General features: G+C 35.9%; 1 protein-coding gene across 8 annotated transcripts in view; it reads left to right on the top strand.

The window, feature by feature from the left end:
• The window catches only part of NBEAL1 (neurobeachin like 1), an 84,562-nt gene that overhangs the window by 14,629 nt on the left and 50,919 nt on the right, over positions 1–19,014 (top strand). For 6 of the 8 annotated variants that reach the window (XR_014317833.1, XM_082763874.1, XM_082763872.1 and 3 more), the window contains 9 exons: positions 2,555–2,646; positions 7,810–7,971; positions 9,342–9,423; positions 9,644–9,771; positions 11,690–11,772; positions 12,975–13,060; positions 13,781–14,087; positions 15,042–15,148; positions 18,135–18,221. Coding sequence is in view for 6 of the 8 variants with exons in the window: in XM_082763874.1 (XP_082620000.1) it covers positions 2,555–2,646; positions 7,810–7,971; positions 9,342–9,423; positions 9,644–9,771; positions 11,690–11,772; positions 12,975–13,060; positions 13,781–14,087; positions 15,042–15,148; positions 18,135–18,221 (1,134 nt within the window). In the remaining 2 variants the exon portion in view is untranslated. Of the gene's footprint in view, positions 1–2,554; positions 2,647–7,809; positions 7,972–9,341; positions 9,424–9,643; positions 9,772–11,689; positions 11,773–12,974; positions 13,061–13,780; positions 14,088–15,041; positions 15,149–18,134; positions 18,222–18,620; positions 18,677–19,014 lie in introns of those variants that run through there. The other 2 variants (XM_082763875.1, XM_082763876.1) reach the window with 2 other exon arrangements.

Here is a 19,014-nt window from a genome sequence, read left to right as displayed (position 1 = left end):
GCTTAGTTGAAAAGGGGAGTGGGAAGAGAACAAATCCACTGATGACTTCAAAAAGAAAACCATCACAAGGAGGAAAAAAAGCAGGGACAGGGAGAAGAAAGATTATGAAGAAAGGTGAAATCAGAAATTAAATAGAAGAAGGGGAAAAATCTAGGGAAAATGAACAAGAAAACATAATGAAGGCAATGAAAGCAAATAGTCTCTCAGAAGATACATATCTAGCTGAGAGTTTCATTTGGTGCATGTTGTCACAGTATCTGAACATATGTAATTAATGGTGAAGTAAATTGTGTCAGGGTTTCTGGTACTGGTAGAGTTAAAGAGGGTCTTGGAGGCAGGATGAAGGGTCTAGAATGCAAAGGGAATTGCTATGCTTTACAGTTCGTGTAGATGCTGTGGAAAGAGCACTGAAAAAAGGTTTGCAGTGCTTCACATTCTGGGTTTGCATTTTTATTTTGTGCTGTTTTCCTCCTGGTAGGCTCTTTTGCATGTAGGTGTCTCGAACTGAGAGGACTCTCTGTGCAAGTCTGTCTTGGTGACTTGTTCTTTTACCTCAGCATTGCCCCCTGAATGCTGTGTGTGTTTGTGTTGTTTACAGATTGCTCCTTGGTCTTAACATGGCAGGGAAATAATCTCTTGTTTGGGAACATCTGTGGTAATATAAAGGCAACAAGGAAAAGGGAGGAGGTATAGAAAAGAGAGAAGGGAAGGATGAGCAAAACTTCAAAACTTTTTGAAAATTTTATAACTTGTGGATTAGATTCAGTAAAATCTAAAATACAGTATGCAAATATTTTAAAACAATTTAAAAAACTATAACAAAATATGGGACAGCATGGATGTGTGTTAATGGACACGAGCAGAATCCGTTGCTCAGTCCTTGTTAAGGAAGTTGTTGGTTTTGGTCTGGCAGCTTGCTACTGAAAGTTAAGCAGATTGACTCTTAAAGTGAGACTGTTTCAAATGACTTTTTTGAGAGAATTTTCCTTTTTTATTTTTTTATTTTTTCTTGTTTGTTGTTTTAGTATCCTCCTTCCTCCCTATCTGTAAGTCAATTACTTTGAGGTTTCAGATAGGGAACAGTGAGGTGACAGAAGAACATATTGGCGGCTGGGTTGGTCACATTCATTAATTATTAAAAAGGTAGCAACCATGGCCTCAGATTCCTTGCGCTGCATTGGTAATGGCATTTCATGTTCAATCAAAAGACAATAATGTAGTGAAGCTGATTTTTATCCTGCTTTTACTAAAATTGATTTTTTCCTTGATAATCCCAAGTGTGGTACTCCCACACTGCTTTATATGTAGTAAATCAGTTGTAAAGTGGATGGAGTAGGATTTTCTGTAAGGAGGAAGAATCAAGTTAAAATCTCTCTGGCAGCTTTCCTGAACTGAAGAGCTGACACCTTTCCTATGCGTGTTCATAATGCAAGGTGTCCCCTTCAGAGTGTATTATTAATGTCCCTTGATTTTTTTTCTTTGTTTGAATATCTTGCTATACTTAGAATGGTCTGATGTAAATTATAAGCACAATTGTGTTTGGAAATATAAAGCTTGTACATGCTTTTTAGGTTTAGGGCTACCACACCGAGATGCAAGTTTTCTGATGTGTTTGAGTTTGCCAGGGTGTGACCCCGCATGTGATACCATCATGACAGTGTGGCATAAGAGAAGCCTTGTTATTACAGCAAGTAAATCAGTAGAAGCTAGAATAAATAGGTTTTTTGTTTGTTTTCTTTGGTCTTATCCTAGCCTGAAGTTGTCAATGTGTTATCAGCCAAATGCTTCTGGCAAACGGTTTACCTGTTGCTTTTGCAAGTCTTGTCTGTTTGGCACCCTATAGGTTCTAGTATCTGCCCTCCCTGCTGGCACTGTATCTACTCCTGAGGGATTGCTGGTCATGAACAAAATGCATGTGCTCTACCAAGAACAGTTTGCATTTATAATCTATTTTATAGATATCTAGTGTACAAGTAGCTTGTACACTAGTAGCTCTGCATAGCTTCTGGGAACGCTTCATCTGATCTGCTGCTAGCTGCTGTGTTGATCAATGAATGAAGAAGAATGCAAATTATTTTTTGTGCTTAGAATTGTCACGAGTTATTGCTTAATTTCATAAGATTTATACAATGTTATTTACTAGTTATCTACTAATTTCCATGCTCTCAAGAATACAATATACTAGTAAATTTTTAAAGTTGGTATGTATTAGAAAACTAGTAACCTCTGAAGAGTAAGTAATGGTTGTTTGGGGAGTGGGGTTGGGAAGCTGAAATACATTGGTTGGCATTGACACCAGTAACATGAACTAACCAATAGATACCCAGAGCAAGAATGTCACATCGTGTAACATCGCTGAGAATTCTGAAGGACACAATTTCTTTAAACTACTTTTTAAAACTTTGATTGTAAAAAATGAGTCTATTCACTCCTTTCGCCCAGCTGAAATGTGTTAAAGAAAGCTTTCCATTCAAGTTAATACTACAGAGTTGCTGACTAATGATCTCAGGTACTGTATTACTTAATGTTCTCCCACCCTTTTTTTCTTTTACAGAAAGATCCAGATTACCTGAAGCTTTGGTTGGATAGTTTTGTTTCTAGCTACGAACAGTTTCTGGATGTGGACTTTGAGAAACTGCCAACTAGGTATGTAGAATTACAGATCTGTTTACCTTTGATATCTGAACCAGACCTGGCTGAGAGCCCAGTCTCTTTCAATATCAATACCGCTTTTAAACAAAAGAATGCTTTTAATTGTTGAGTGGCACTCCTGTTTTTTGAAGGTCAAGTTGGGCTGGGAATGATGAAACTAGGGAAATACTGGTGTTTGTATTATAGCAGCAGATGGCATCTCGGTGTTCACTTGTTCCTGCTCACAGAAATATAATCATTCTTCCTTGTGAATTTGTGGAATATGTATTCATTATTAAATGTTACAGATGAAATAGTATTAGTATTAGTATTTGCTATCTGTACCAGTAGTGTCTGAATAGAAGTAAGGTCTAGGGAGAGAGGTCTGTAATATTATTTCTGGCATTGCTTCAAGAGTGAGGATGAGGTGAAATGCTCAATTAATTTTTTTTTTTATCTGAAAACTTTCTAAAAATTAAAATGCACAAATGATGGACTTTCAAGGGATCTTTGCATCTGTGAAGACTTGAGTTCAGTGGCAAGAGCATTAGTGACTTCACCTATGATGTTGACCGCAATCATGAAAATATATTCATGAGATGGGTATTGAAGTCTAATTTCAGGTATTCATCTTTACTATTTTGAATTTGCTTTCTGTGCTCTCAGGATTGTGCTTTCAAGACTAACTAACTTTGCAAATGAGGAATAGAAACCTTAGACTGGATTTCTTTGAGATGCTTGCATGAACTAAGGGTTTTAAGAAAAAACAAATGTTAGAGCGCTCAGAAATCATGAGAACCGGTGTCAGTTATGTGGCTGTTATCGCTACCCGTGAGTGAATACAAAGAATGCCTCTCTCTGCATGATGGCTGCAGTCCAAGCCCTGTTGAAATCAATGGAAATTCTCTAATGGACTTTGGATCAGATCCTGTTTGAAGTGTAAGTGATAGCCTCTCCTGTTACAAGGAAATGAAGAATGCTGCAACTGGATCTCACTGGATGAAAACTGGGCATCTAATCTATTTCTATGAAATTTTTCTTCTTTGTGCTTATATTAATTCAACCACTAAGCAAAAGCTACAAATTAATTCTGTACTCTTTCAGAAGATATGTTATCTTTGCAGTGAGATATCAAAAATACATCATGTGTTTAGTTCAGGAAAAAGGTTTTTCCTTTAAGACAAGCTATCTTTTAACATACTATTTAATATTGAAATGTGATCAATGGAAGAGAAGGGTATTTTGGTACTCTTCTCTTTTTTTGTGCTCATGTTTTGTTGTTTTTTACAACAACTCAGTAAAATTTTAAAAGGAAACATGAAGCTTACCTGTGCAGAATAATAGCAGCATCTTCATTGTGCTAAATAATGGTTTTGTGAACGTAAAATCCCATATTTTTCCAAGGTTAATGACAGGATTAGTGGTTTAGCCTGAAAGAATAGTTTTGTGTAGATTCAGTCATTTGTACAATAGATGTAGAGAAAATGTATCAAAACAAGGTAGGAATGAAGGCAAGTTATTCTTGTGCTTTGATGGATGGATTTAAAAAAATTTAAAATTAACAAAAAATTCACACAAAAAAAACAGGGACTGACATGACCCTGCTTTTTTATTATGTAAGTTTTGGTGTGCTTTCCAGCTAAGTGCCTGAAAGACCTTGTGTATTGAAGGGCAAAAGCCAGGAAATGATGAGCAACTGTGTTAGGACAAGGAAGCTTGTACAAATTGCTGGACAAAATTAACCTTTTGGAAGACTGCCATGGAGTTTCATGTCAATGTAAAACATGTTTTGTTTTTTGTTCAAGAAAACAACACTTAAGAAATGTAATAAAAATATTAGTCTTTTTTTTTTTCTGAAAGCAGTACTCTTAAGTAGGAGTGTCACTTGCTGATTTAACTGATAAGACTGTTTCTTCTATAAATCAGGATATATTATTTCTTGAAATCTGTTTTGGAAATTGGAAAAATGCACATAATAGAGAACTTGGAAATCTCAAAACTTGGCGGATGAGTGTATCCATTGGTATGATTTGGCTGTAATAATAAGTAGAGTTTATACAGCTCAGTTATACAAAAAGTTATACAAATTCAGTTCTACCTACATCTTTGTGCATCTTCCCTATATTTTTAAGTGAAATGGTTCTCAATGGTGTCTACAGTGATTTTTTTACTGGTAAAATGAGGATATTGCACAAGAAAATAACTGCTGGCAACTTTGAACATTGAGCACAAAGGATTAATGCACATCTCTTCCTAAAAACAAAACAAAACAACAACCAACACAACAAACCAGCCATCTCATCAGTATTTACACTGGATAGGATAAAATGTTTACCAGCTGGTGGGAGGTTTTTTCCCCATCACTGAAGGGAATAAATTGTCATTTGGTTTAATGCTTTCAGAAACAACAAAGGTCTCCAGAGTGTTGTCATGCTCTTTTTCTGGCTTTGGTTTGCATGCTGTCGCACAAAAGAGCTTAAAGAAAACTCATGCAAAGTACTACAGACACCATACTTAATTAACATATGGACTCCAAACCCACATAAAAAAAGATGCAGGAATCATGAGAGTAAAGCTGATTACACGGTTACTAGAAACTGGCTGCTGGAAAGTGACGCCTGCTTTTCTGCAGCCTTTGTTCCAAAGCGCTTGCTCACTGCTTTGGTGGAGGTGCGGCTGAGTCCCACTGTGCGGATTTGGGCTGTAATTGGATAAATACACTGTAAAGATGAATTTAAGTTCCTTTCAAAACACCTGGGATAATAATTTATGCTGCTGCGTAACCATTATACTGTGGTGCAAGTAGATGGTAAATAGGAGAACCCAAATGCATCAAGAACTCAGATTTTTGAGGTAGGGTACTAGTAATCACATAAGACTATCAGTTAAGGTATGTTTTTTTTTTTAATTTTTTTTCCCCTTTTGAGTAGCTAGTTTATACAACAAGTCTTGTCAGGGGAAAAAAAAAAGCACAGATGTTAGATACATACGTCTAACTTTTAAATTTGTATGGTAATACCATGGTGACTTGCTCTGGGCTGGAAAGAAGTTCAATTGTTTAAGCTCTGCAAATATATTCAGTCTGAGAAATCCCAGAAGATGAGCATTTCTTGAGCTGGTCTCACACAAAGCAGTTAAATCTTAGGGGTTGGTTGATGGCAAAGACGTGTGCCGACTGTGGAGGGAAAGATCTGTGGTACATGAGGCATAGAGGGAGTGCCATTTGCTTACCTACGAAGCATTTTGTGATCATACTGAAAAAGACTCATTGGCCGTTTTAGCAAAATTACTTCTGATGTAGGACTTCAGTTGTCAAAATTATGTTCTTAATACAGAGGTGGTGAATTAGCAGCTTATTATGAGCAATACTTGTGGTCCCAGAGGGTATGGATCTGCTGGCATCTTGAGGGATGAAGCTGCTATCACAGCAGTTAACATTTCTTTGTCTTTTTTTGGCAGCTGTGCGGTGAAAAAAGCAGTTGCTCGCAGTTTTGTCAGCTAGAGCCTAGGTCCTATGAAAATTTCTGTCAAAACTTTTCAGATCCCTTGAGCAAGATCTGAAAAGCAAATCACATAACTGCAGAAGCAAGAGAATGAACAGTATTAGGTCCTCTGTATCCATGTAGGGGAACGTTTCTTTTCTGAGACCTGGGAACTTGCTGTCACTTGTGCCTGTGGAGTTGCTTTATTAAGTGGTCTCTCTTTCATATAAGCTTCCTTTTCAACTTCCTTTTCAATGTAGTTGATACATTGCTCCTCCTTTTCCTCAATTTATTGGTATCACGTTGTTGTCACTCACTGCATTTCCCACTGCCTTTTGAAGCATTTTCTTACACAAATATGTACATCCATGTCATAACGAGTTCCCAAGTTAGCAGTGTTTCTTGCGTGATTTTCTTTGGTAATTTTTCCCTGGGCTTGGCTGTATTAAAAGCTTTTGTAAGCTGTAAGGCTCCAGCTTGTCTTCCTCTTCCTGTGTAGGGTTTGGAGCAAATGTGTCAGGGTAAATGGCTGATGCCACAGGCAAGCTCTGCCATGTGAAGCAGTGGACGTACAGCTTGCTGAGAGACAGCTGCCCTTTAACATGAGCCAAAAGGAGCTTCAATAAACAGTCTTCATCCCAGAGAATGCTTTAACACACCTATAAATTACTACAGTGTTGCTGAAATGGGTTACTGTATGGCTATTCTAGAAGCACTGGCTTAGCTACTGGTTTTATTTTAGAGTTATTTTCCTTCTTTTGGTTCTCACTGGTGTATTTCTACAAATGTTTAACAAAACAATGAGTGAGAGTACCTAATGTCCTCCAGGGCCCTGTCTGGCCTTGATGGAGTTGTTGAATTTAAGACCAACACAAGAGTCTTTTTTTTTTTGCACCTAAAAATAGTTAGCTATAAAACAAGATTTTAAAAAAAAAAAAAAAAAAAGTGTGTGCGTGGCAGGGGGAGCTATTTGCTGAGTTAAGGACACTCAAAGTAGTATGGATGGGTCAGGCTTTCATGCAAAATCCGTGTACCAGCAGTCAGGTGAGTTGCTGGGAGCTCTCCCTCTTGCACATTCAGATCCTGATTTTCAAATCTTCCTTCATTTAATTTTACTGTGAACTGTTGTGGTTTTTTTTTTTTTCTGCATTAAATCTAAAAAGCTATTTTTTCGGTATTAAACCTCATTTTTTCCTAGTTTGGGTAGTTTGTGTAAGAAATACGTTAAGTTTCTCATGCATTATTGCCAACTGGGCTTCTATAACTACTCAGAAATTGGCATCTAACTTATTTTAGTCTTAAGTACAAGGTTGAAAATGTTCCCTTGTGTTTAGTTTCATGTTTTATTTCACTGTGGCCTTGTTTAGGAATTTTTGCAGGCTTTTTGTTTACCTACTGAAGATCATAGATTTCTCTGTGGTGATTAAAGCAGATCAACTTGTGTAAGAGAATTTAGGAATCCACCTAAAGTATTCTTATCTTTTTTTTTCTTTGAGGAAGAGAAAGCTCAAGCTGCCTTATTGGCACCAGGCATTTCCTTGTACTTCATAGGAAGTGCTTATGAACAATCAGTTGCTACAATTCAGTAACCTTTCTTATACAGGTTTATTGGTACTCTACATTAGCTCACTGAAATAGATGCTAATGTGTCAATCCCATGATTAAGAATTCTGTGTGTTTGTTTTTTTATTTTTAGGGTGGATGATGTCCCTCCAGGAATATCACTGCTTCCTGACAATATTCTTCAGGTCCTTAGGCTCCAGCTGCTGCAGTGTGTCCAGAAAATGTCAGATGGACTAGAAGAGCAGCAGCAGGCTCTGTCACTTCTGCTTGTGAAATTCTTTATCATCCTTTGCAGGTATTTGTTTTGGTTGCTACCTCAACAAGGATATTGTTTTGTTTCAGTATTCTAGATGCAGCCTATAGATTCTAATGACATATACAATGTGATTTGACACTTTCTAATAGAAACAAAGTGCCACTTTTCACAATCTTCAAACTAAAGAAAGAGGGAGCAACACAGTCAGTGATGTTTGCTATGAAAAATGGAGTAGAAGGGGCTTAGACACTAAATTCTTTGTAATTATATAAGATATATTTATGTGAATTGAAAGCATGGTGTACCTGGTGTAAGAAATACTTGTTAAAGAAAAGGCACACTTTAGCTAGTGTTGGATATGAAAGAACTTGAAAGAGGATTGTACAGGAAGAACTGCTTCACATTCTTAACACGCTTATAATTCCATAAACAGCTTAGGGATCTGACTTACTCTATTAATGCAATTGGCTTCCTTCTGAGACTTATGCTTTATTTTGTAATACTGTTCGAGCAGGTAAACGCTTCTGTTTTTAGGGATGTATTTCTCCACATTTCTTCAAATTTTTATTGCAAACTGCATTGAAAGAGGAAGAGGATAACATATATAATAGGGATTCCTCTGTTCTGAGAGGTACTTAAGCTTTTTTGAGTCCTTTGATCTTCCTTATCCCTAAAACAGTACAAAGAGGTGTAGGGCAGTGTTTAAGTATCCTAGAATATTAAAAATAAGTTGAGTAGATGGTGGCTGCTGTGTTTATGAATTACCAGCTGTTTTAAGTCTAAGTTGCTGAAAAGTTCTCCTTACATCATCGCTTTAGTATTTCATCTTTGTGACGTTCCTAAAACTGAGAAATAATGCCTCTTTGTTGCTGTTGATTTATTTGGTGTTCTGAATGCCTCTTTGTTGCCGCTGAATTTAGTGTTCTAAAATAATCTTAGATGTTTCTTTTCCTTGGGAGAATTTCAAGTGCATGACAGCTTCTAGGTAATATATTTGCTTAAACTTGTAGACAGTGTACATGACTGCAGTATCAGTCTCCTTGTAAAGTTCTAGTAATGTGGACGAAATTGAATTTATTGTCTCTGTTATCAGATACCATTTATAAGCTTTCTATTTAAAGTGTCCTGGGAATCTGCTTAACCTCTGAAACCCCAAATTCCAGATAGAGCTGGCCTACAGCTGGGAGACTCAGGCCTTTCTTTTCCTTCCTGTTAGAAGAAAGCTTGTGTACTATGTTACTGTGACAGAAATAAACATTTGAGTACATGCAGTCTTTTGGGGAGTAATTCTGAAATGCTGATACAATTTTCTATGATTATAGATTGACTACTAAAACAAACATTGTTTGAACTAGCCTCAGATAGATAGTACACTGTGTACATTTGTGGTTTCTGTGTTGCCTTCATAGAAATTTGGCTAATGTGGAAGAGATTGGAATGTGTTCGTACATTAACCACGTTATTACCATGACTACATTATACGTTCAACAGGTATGTGTTTACTAATTGTCTGTTATTTTCCCCATCTGATACTTCCTGCTCTGGCTTATGTGATCCCCCTCTAAGTAAGAAAGTGTTTGTGGGGGAGAACATGAGGGTTCAGAGCTTCTGGAGGAGTACAGGAATGAATTTTAATTAATTTTTAGTTATTAGAAATCGTCTGACAACAGCTTTTTTTTTTTTTTTTTTTTTTTTTACCCCCCTTCTGCAGTTAAAAAGCAAAACAAAAGAGAAAGAAATGGCAGATCAGACCCCAATAGAAGAATTTGTGAGACATGCACTGGCTTTTTGTGAAAGTCTCTACGATCCATATCGAAACTGGAGGCAGCGAGTTGCAGGGTAAGTGGGGATCAGGACTGGATCATAAACTCTGTTTTATAACTGCAGATAAATTATATATATTAGGTTTCTAACAGAACTACTGCTGCCTTATGTCAAACTACAATAAAATGTAGTTGTGTGCACAGCTGTTGTGCTGTTGCATTGTACAGCTGTTTGAGTTGATAGTCATAAGCATTTGATTTGATGCTGTGTTAGTTTTTTTCAAAGACACTTGAGAATAGAGTTAATGATTTTTTTTTTTTTTTTTTTTTTTTTTTTTACCAAATTAAACATTGAGCAGGCACTCTTGAAAGTGAACTTCAGTGCCACCAGAGTTGTCAGTACTGGTATATCCTGTTCTGTTCAGTGGTAAAACAGCTCTGAGTCGTTTTGAAAAGTGGGTAGAGAGCCAGGAAATGGGCTTTCTGAGATAAACTTCTGTCATTTTAGGCTCAGGCCCTGCTCTTAGAAGCTGCTAGTGATTCACTTTCTGCTGTAACTGGCTCTTCAGAGTCTAGCTGTTAAAAATTCCTATGAGATTTTTCATGTACAATTCTCCCTTATTACTACCAAATTTATTAGAATAATGTTAAACGTATGTGGTCTTCCACAGTATAGTCAACAAGTTTTTCTGCTGTGTCTACAAGTCCTGGAGTTGTTGATTGCTCCTTGCTGCTATCATTCAGAGCTGCTCTTCCTTTAGTTCCTTAGTTTTATTTCTATCAGGAAACTTTTGATATGCATACTAAATATTGGACTTATTCATGGAAATAACTAAAGGCATAGAAAGAACACATCTCATCTTACCTAGTCTTGTAAAATTTAGGGTCCCTTTTCACAGTTTATATCCTGTAGAACTGGGCTGCATTTGTGCAACAAGTTGCTTCTGATTCTACACATACAGAGTGGAGGTCACACAGAGTGATGTACCCTGGTTTCTGGGGTTTCTTTGTAGCTGGCAACCTGTGGTATGTTATAACACTGCATGGACTGCAGGTTTTAGGAGGCTGTCTTTCACGGTAGAATCACGATCTTAGAGGTTTTTTCCAACCTGAATGATTCCATGACTAACTAGTCCAACGTTTAATCTAGTATTATTTAGTACTAGGTTAGATAAAACAAGCAATACTAAAGCTAGTAATACTGTCTTTTTTTTCCATAACAGCTTGAATCGCTGTTCACGAAGTAAACAGAATATTACAATGAATCAATATAACCACATTGTAGAAAATGTTATATTTTCTGAAACTGGATGTGATTTAGGTACATTTCAAAGACTACATGTATTTTCTGACAGTTTAGAGTTATTTGTTTTTGTTTTTTAAATGAGGTTATAAATCTCACGTTTTGTTTTGAGTTTGTAACTGACCAACATGAAGCTCTTTCCGTTGCTTTTTCCTTTCAAAAATTTGCTCGTTTCTTTAAACTATTGGAACAAGGAAGCCAGAGGGAAAGGGGCAGGTGAAAGCAGTTGAATTAGAGCAAAATAAATTTTTGAAGATCACAGTATAAATATGTTGCATCTTTGAAAATAAGTTTGTAGGTGTATTGGTAGAATTAACTCCCTTTATTTTGTTCTCCCTACCTCTCATAATGAACTCACAATAATGTTTTGTCCCCATTTCAAATTGCATGGCTAAGAACTTTGGCAGTCCAGCTGATGACTTAGTTACAATAAGCAAAGACTAAATAGGACTTGATGGTTTTTTTGTTTGTTTTCGACCAAACCATATGGTAAAACAATACATTTTTCAAAAGAGTGGAACAGTAAGTAAACTCATGGTTAGTTGTGATTCGTTTTTTCAGGGTGAAACACTTCTTATTGTTTTTTGGACCCGCAGGCAAAACTTTTAATTTTTGGCAGGATTCTCTATGATGAAGTCATGAAGTAATAAATTATAAACAAAGTGTCTTATCTTTTTAAATGTAATTTCAGACGTATCCTAAGTACAGTTGAAAAGAGCAGACAGAAGTATAAACCGGCTTCTCTCACGGTTGAGTTTGTCCCTTTCTTTTATCGTAAGTATTAGCAGCAGCATGTTTGAAAACGTTATTCTTTGGAGGAGTGAAGTTAATAATTCTAAGTTCTATTCCCCAAAGAATGTTTGATAAATCTTACTTGCATCTTACTTGCTTTCTGAGGCTGAATGAATTGAGATGCTTTTTCTTCCTTTTTGCTCTGGGCAGCACCATCTTGCCATCCTTACTTGTCTTTGAAAACCTGGCCTTTTATTTATTTATTTTCAGGCTTCTTTCAGTGCCTACTGTGGTTTAATAGGGTTGTCTCTGTGAATTCTCAACTTTTCCATATATTTAAATTGTTGAATATGTGCTTAGGACATTAGTAGTAATAGGTAGGACACGGTAGTACTAAAGACTTTTTCTGGTCTACTCAATATCATGATTTTCCACATTCTACGAATGATTTTAATTTGTCTCAAGCTCCCCAAAAGATTCAGAGGCTATAAAGTCAAGGAAGTAGTGGCCTTTGTTTCCTTTCAAGACCAGGTTGTAAAAAGAACTGTGCAATTTTCTTTTAAAAGAAGACTTATGCTTTCAGTATGTATAGAAATGTTTCTTACTGGTAACTTGTAGTTGTCTTAAAAGTTACATTATTATTTTAATGAATATGGAATTCTTACACTTTCAATTTCTGTTTTTTGTTTAGAATTTCAGTTTTTAGAAACCCAAGTCATTAACATTTTTATCTTGCAAGTTACTAATGTTTTACAATGGGTAATTCCGAATAAGAGTCCTTCCTGGTTTCAGTTGCAGCTTCTATGAGTGTTGTGTTAGTGTATACTCACTGCTTTGCGTATTAGCATGTCCTCAATAATAAATAGTAAATAATAGTAAATAGCCCTCAAAAAAGGGCTTATTTTCCATTTTGGTACAGTTGCTGTACCTCTATACGTCTGTCAGGCTTCCTGAAACATGTTTTATGTGAGTTGAAGGTTTGGCCTAGTGAATTGCTGATAAATGTAATGTTGTCATGTTCTTCTGATAATGCTGAAAGGGGTGCATTTGTGTCTGTCATTTACATGGAAAAAAAGTGGAGATCACATAGTTGACATTTTGTATTAAGTTTGCATGGTGACAAGGAGCAGGGGAGCTTATTTTTTATTATTCCTGTGTTTTTGAGAGGCGCGGGGGACAAAAACTTTGTATAATTTATGTGACCAAAATAAGGAAGCCTTGTACTTTTTATTTATTCCAATCAGAATGCTTTCAAGAAAGTGAACATCTCAAGGAAAGCCTGAAATGTTGCCTGCTACATCTCTTTGGAGCTATTGTGGCTGGTGGTCAGGTAAGGATGTTCTAAATTTTTTTTCAGCTGCTGAAGTCTTCAACCTCCTTTTCATTGTTAAAGGCTTACACATACCCCCATAATCAAGAAGAATTTGCTTACTATGAATTAGTTGTTAATCTTGTGAAATGTGAGGCCATTCTGTACAATAGTATCTAAAAGATAAAAGACTGGTTCTTTTTTCAAATAGCAGTTGCTATCTGTAACTACAGGTTCATAAGAACTTGCTATAATATTTTTGCGTCATAAGAATTATATTCCTTTGCAGATAGAAACTTAGTTTAGTTATAAAGATGTAAATTTTATATCATCACATGGAATTATTTCCTTGCTTATTTCCTTGCGTGTTTCAGTAGGAGGTACAGGGAGTTTGTGTGAAAACACAGATCTAAAATGAAGTTTCAAATTAAGGTTTATTTAATACTAGGAGGTTATCAAGGTTACTTCATAAGAATTTTGACATCTGTTTAAATGATGTTTCCTTTTCCATATAAGCATTCTATTTTGAGAAAGAAGGCCTAGTTAAGTGGACAAAATGGGTCACATTTTATCTGTAGCCTTCAATGTAATTCAAGCAGAATGTTTCATATTCACTTAACAATTACAGTGCATAAATTAGAATGGACACAATATCACACGTTGCATGATTCAGGTATTTTCAAACCAGCAGTTTCCATTTGAGTTGTTTTCATCCTTAATTTTTTTCCCCGTGGGTTTCAGAGGAATGCTCTTCAAGCAGTATCTCCTGCTACCATGGAAGTTTTGATGCGTGTTCTAGCAGACTGTGACAACTGGGATGATGGGAGTCCTGAGGAAGTGAGCAGAAAGGCAGAGCTTACTCTGAAGTGCCTGACAGAAGTTGTCCATATCCTTCTTACCAGCAGTTCTGACCAGCGGCAAGTGGAGACCAGTACAATATTGGAGAACTATTTTAAGCTGCTTAATTCAGACCATTCAGCTTTACCTAATTCAAGGCGATGTAGGCAGTGGGAGAGCAGGTTCATAGCTCTTCAGATCCAAATGCTGAGTGAGTACCCACTTGTGCAGTTCCTTTAAATATCTCTTAATAACTCAGAAACAAGTAATGATTCAATCATAATACTAATATAGCCAGATGCTTTACAAATAAGTGTTTCCCTTGCTATGCAATTGAAAATTTTCAAACAATTCTTCTCGTTGATGTTACTTTAGACATGCTCTTTCACAATCATATTGAACCAAAGTGTCAAGGTTCATGGACTGCCAGTTTCTGTTGAAAATTTTTTTGCTAGGCAACAGCTGATGGTCTTCATAACTGCAGAGTAAGGAGGGTCTGTAATAAAATACCCATATGATGTCCATTTTGTGATGGTTTGCTTTTCAAATGGCATTACTATAAACACTGGCCAAAGATGATGGTCTTAAACAGTTGGTGCTAGGTCATTGGAGGATTAAAAAGATAAGCATTCAGGATTTGTGTTCTTTTTTTTTTTCCTCCACTTTGTTGTTCAGAGTGGCAAATATAAATATAGGTATTTCCTTCCCCAAAACTTCCAAGAAAACTGGAGTAGTATTAAGGTGACAAATGCTTACAATGAAAAGCTGCTGTAGAATACAGAGAAACTGCTTGAGGAGGAAGCTAGTATTTCTGTGCTTTAAAAAAAAGACATGATGGTTAGGTACTTAAAAATGGCAGTCTTTAAACAGAGCCCTAAAACAATCCAAGATATTATATAGATCAATTTTTTTCCAGATATGCTAGGTTATGTGATTTTTACAATGTCAAAATGTGTAGCTTTAGGTCTAGTGCTCTGTGCTTAAAATGTACATAATTTTTGAACATAGAATATATGGTGTATAGTTTGTTGTAAAATTTTTTCACGTTTATTATGTACCATTTCTGATTGTGTTCCAAAGGTAACAGATTAAAAAAAAAAAAAAAAAGCTTAATGGATTTGGGAAGTATCTTGTTTTTGATGGCAGTTCTGTTTTAATTTTGTAGATACCATCACAGCCATGTTAGACTGCACAGATAGGCCTGTTCTGCAGGCAATTTTCCTTAACAGTAACTGCTTTGAGCATCTCATTCGACTGTTGCAGAACTGCAAGGTAAGTTTTCTCTTATCTGTGTTTTTTAACAAAACCAGTTTTGCAATGTTGCAGTTATATTAATTCCATTTATATATTCCTTCTAAATAAGTTATGATCTTTTTAGTGTCTACATGCTGAAAGTAAAACTTTAGTTTGGCTAGAGCCGTAAATACTGTGAAAGATCTGAAAGATCTAAGTTGGTCTAATTGTGTATTTTTTGCTACTGAAGTATATTGCTTGTCTGTATTATAATTAAAAATACTCATTTTGAGTTCTGAGCAAAAAGACCTTTATAGACACTGCTCAAGCTGTTACAAATGTTCTTAGATTGTTCTTCTCCTACGTAGGGTCTAGTGTTTACAGTAACGCTTATTAATCTTGATCCCAGGATTTGCAAGCCAGCGTCTTCCACTGATTCCTCTGTAGATTTAATTTTCTTCTTCATATTCAGCAATATATGAAAAAATTGTTTGGATTATGATTTAACTGTACTCATAATCAGTGGTGGAATGCTAATTTACTTGAAATGTTTTGAACAGTGTTTGTGTTTTTTGTTTGTTTTTCATCTGTTCTGAAAATAGTTCACCTTTCCATTCTCCTACTGTGTTTGGGCATCTGTGCCTATTCTTATACTGACCTTGTACTCTGTAAGAAACTTCTTTCCTAGTTTCTTCTTAAATCATCAAGCAGTGAGACAATTACCTGTTCATGGAGACTCTGTCTTTGTTCCTGCTCTTATGTAAACAAGTGGGATTTATAATTTAGGAAAGCAGGAATGCTTACTTTTTTTTTTGATTGTTCCTTTCATTTCCACTCTGCTTGTATGTCTGTCATAAGATACGCATTTTGGAGTTTTTATCTTGCGATAGTCTTACATGCTACTGTGATGAATTGGCTATCAATGCTGCCAGGTTACCACATAGGATTTTTATTAACTTTTTTGTTTTTTTTTTTTAGTGAAAATATCCCCAAGGATGATAAATGGGAAGGGGTGTGTGGATCTGGGAAAGATGTTGTGTTTTCCAGTACATCTTTACACTTTTTGAACATCAAATGGCAAAGATGAATTTAGTATTCGAATTAGGATTTCCCCTTGTTACTGGAGGAAGACGACCCTATTTCTAGATTTTAATTTTTTTCTTCCCTGCGCATGAAGACCTTGTTACTGGATTCATTAGCAAGCTGTGTAAAACACAGTTCTGCAGTTCTGTGTCAGATAGCAGGAGAGCTCAGACACAGATATGAAACTCGGGAATGTATTTGATCTTCAGCAGATTTGAAGAGAGAAACTTACATGGAGAGAAAGGAGGGTCAAAGAAAATCCATACCACTGTTTCTATTACTATAGCTATCTCAATTTGAGGTATTCAAGCCCATACTTTAAAATCATTTGCTCTTCATCAGTCTTCTAAAACTTAAATCTTTTTTTTTCCCCACATTTGCTGGTTTTAAGCCTTATGGACAAATTGTCTTGCCTGAACTATGCTCTAGGATTAGAGATCACCACAAGAGCTTCTTAAAACTACTCAGTTAAGTTTTGGTGATCTGAATGTCACCTTTAGTCTGTGATATCCAAGAAGAGGGACTGTATTTTAAGAGGTATCAGAAGGGGCTCCTTCTATGCTAAGACATGTAACTAGTTGCTCGTAAGTCCTGAATCTGTTCTCTTTGATTAAATTCTCTTGGAGATCAGACTTTGAGCAAAGCACAATTACCTCTAGCAGAATGCCTGGTTGAAAATGTGTGACTATTGTCTGAACAGCTTTTACATAGAATACTTTTGACATATATTGTCAGAGTTAAAGTAACCCACCTGAAAAAATTGCCTTTTTTTTTTTGCACGTCTGCATTTCCTTTTGTTTAAGGTTCTTATTTGCACTTGTTAATGCTATAACCCTCTGAATGTATTGTTGTAATTCTGAAGTATTAAGTGCTCTTGACTGTCATGTACTTTTTAAACTGACTTGTATTTCTATGTGCTTTCATGCCTAAGTAAGTGTATCTTGAGTGTCCTCCTTTTTTTTTTTTTTTTTACCCTTATTTATGGAAGTTGATTTCCTAGGTTGCTCCTCGAAGGAGAGAATGCCTAATAGGTAATGGAAGGAAATGTATGAGGAAAAAATGGGGAATGCTTAGTTTTCACCCACTGAAGGAAAGATATATATTTTTTTGTGGTTGTTATTGGTTTTGTTTGTTTTGTTTTTAAAAGGATTTTTAAATCATTTTGATCATGGAATATTTAACATGTCTCTTTAGAATGTAAAAACAGAAGAAAAATTTTAGTCTTGATTAGATTATGACTGAAATTTGCACACAAAGTGACTGCAATGGATTATGAAGATACTTGAGTTTCAAACTTCTGAATTCAGGTGGAGAGGGGAGGAATCTAGCTGCTATACACAGAGCAGCTTATGCTTAAAATGCATGATAGGTATATGTTTTATTTACAACCTGTCAGATTCTTAAAATAAAAGCAGATATTTTACCCTTCTTCCTGTCCTGAAGGCTTATGTGCCCCAGAAATTCTACTGCTGTTGCTGTTAGACAGTTTAAATATTTTGTCTAGATATCTTCAGCCTTCACGTAGGATGAGACATAAGTGGGCACCAGTGAGGCACCTGTATCCATTTCTTTGCCAACGTTCCGTTTTTGTCTTTATTTCTTAAAAGTAAATTTTCATCATGTTGCATTTAGTAAATGAAATCAGTTGCTAAGCTGTTGACCACTTTTAACTTCTAGATAGGTCTGTTTCCTTGTCTTAGTGATTACATACTGACATCTAATTCAGGGGAAAAAAAGTGCAATAAGTGTCCAGCAAAAATACAGAGTAATCTTCAGTGTTCTAAGAATTAACAGAAGATTAATGTTAACGGAGGATTGCATCTCACCAGTGTGAGAACTCACTTGTATGTTAAACACAAATCTAGGGCAGCCTCCACAGGTTTGGCTGGAGGTAACTGTTTAATGCAATTATTTCCATTATTCTTGTCTCTGTTTCTAACAGCTGTTTTTAAATGCTAACAATAAAGTGGCAGACAAGAGTGAAAAAGACCTTGCCAACAAATTACTGACAGAAATGAATGAGGACCAGGTACCTACCTAATCTGTATTTTGCTTCAGTTGAGGTTGAGACACAACGACAGGAAAATTGGTTCCTGTGCTTCACCTTAATGATCCTCTTTAAGCCTTTTGCAGCAATCCTTATGTTGCTGCAGCCATCAGTATTTTCTATCTGTGGAAAGTAATTTTCCTGATTGAATTCAACTTCAGTTTTATTTATCTGCTTCACATTGCAGATATTTCAATAAATTGAGCATCAGTTATGCATTTTTAAAAGGTGAAGTACATGAATGAAATCTAAATTCTATCAAGCTGGTGATTTTTTTCCTTCCCTTTCCTCTTTTTTGCTTCTTTGTCTCAGCACTGTGGTGTTTTGGATTCTGGGGCCTTGTTTGTGAATCTCAGTGGTTGTATTTGATGTCCTGATTCTGTGCTTGTCATCAAGAACAGATGTTCACAAAACAATGGACAGGCTGAATCAGGGAGGTAGGAATAGCCTGTTGCTTTAATTTTCCCGTAATGTTGTGGAAAGTACCAGATGGAAATTGTTGTTATATTAATTTTGTAGTAGAATAATTTACTCTGATGAAATATGTAAAGATGCGAAGTACAAAGTGTGGTAATCTACAAATTGTGATTATAATAGGTTTGGCTTTTTTAGAAACTCAGTGCGAGACTAACTGCATGTAAATGTTTATTCACATCTAACGGTCTTCTGATTCTTGACATTTCATTGTCAAAATATTTCTGATACGCAGTTTAATATTTCAGGGATAATGAAACTGAGTATGTTTGCACAGTTTTGCTCTAGGTTTACTGATGGA

This window comes from Aythya marila (genome assembly GCF_965140915.1).
Source record: "Aythya marila genome assembly, chromosome: 6".
NCBI lineage: Eukaryota > Metazoa > Chordata > Aves > Anseriformes > Anatidae > Aythya > Aythya marila.
Note: the sequence above shows the minus strand (reverse complement) of the source record. Positions and strands in the feature narration are given on the sequence as shown.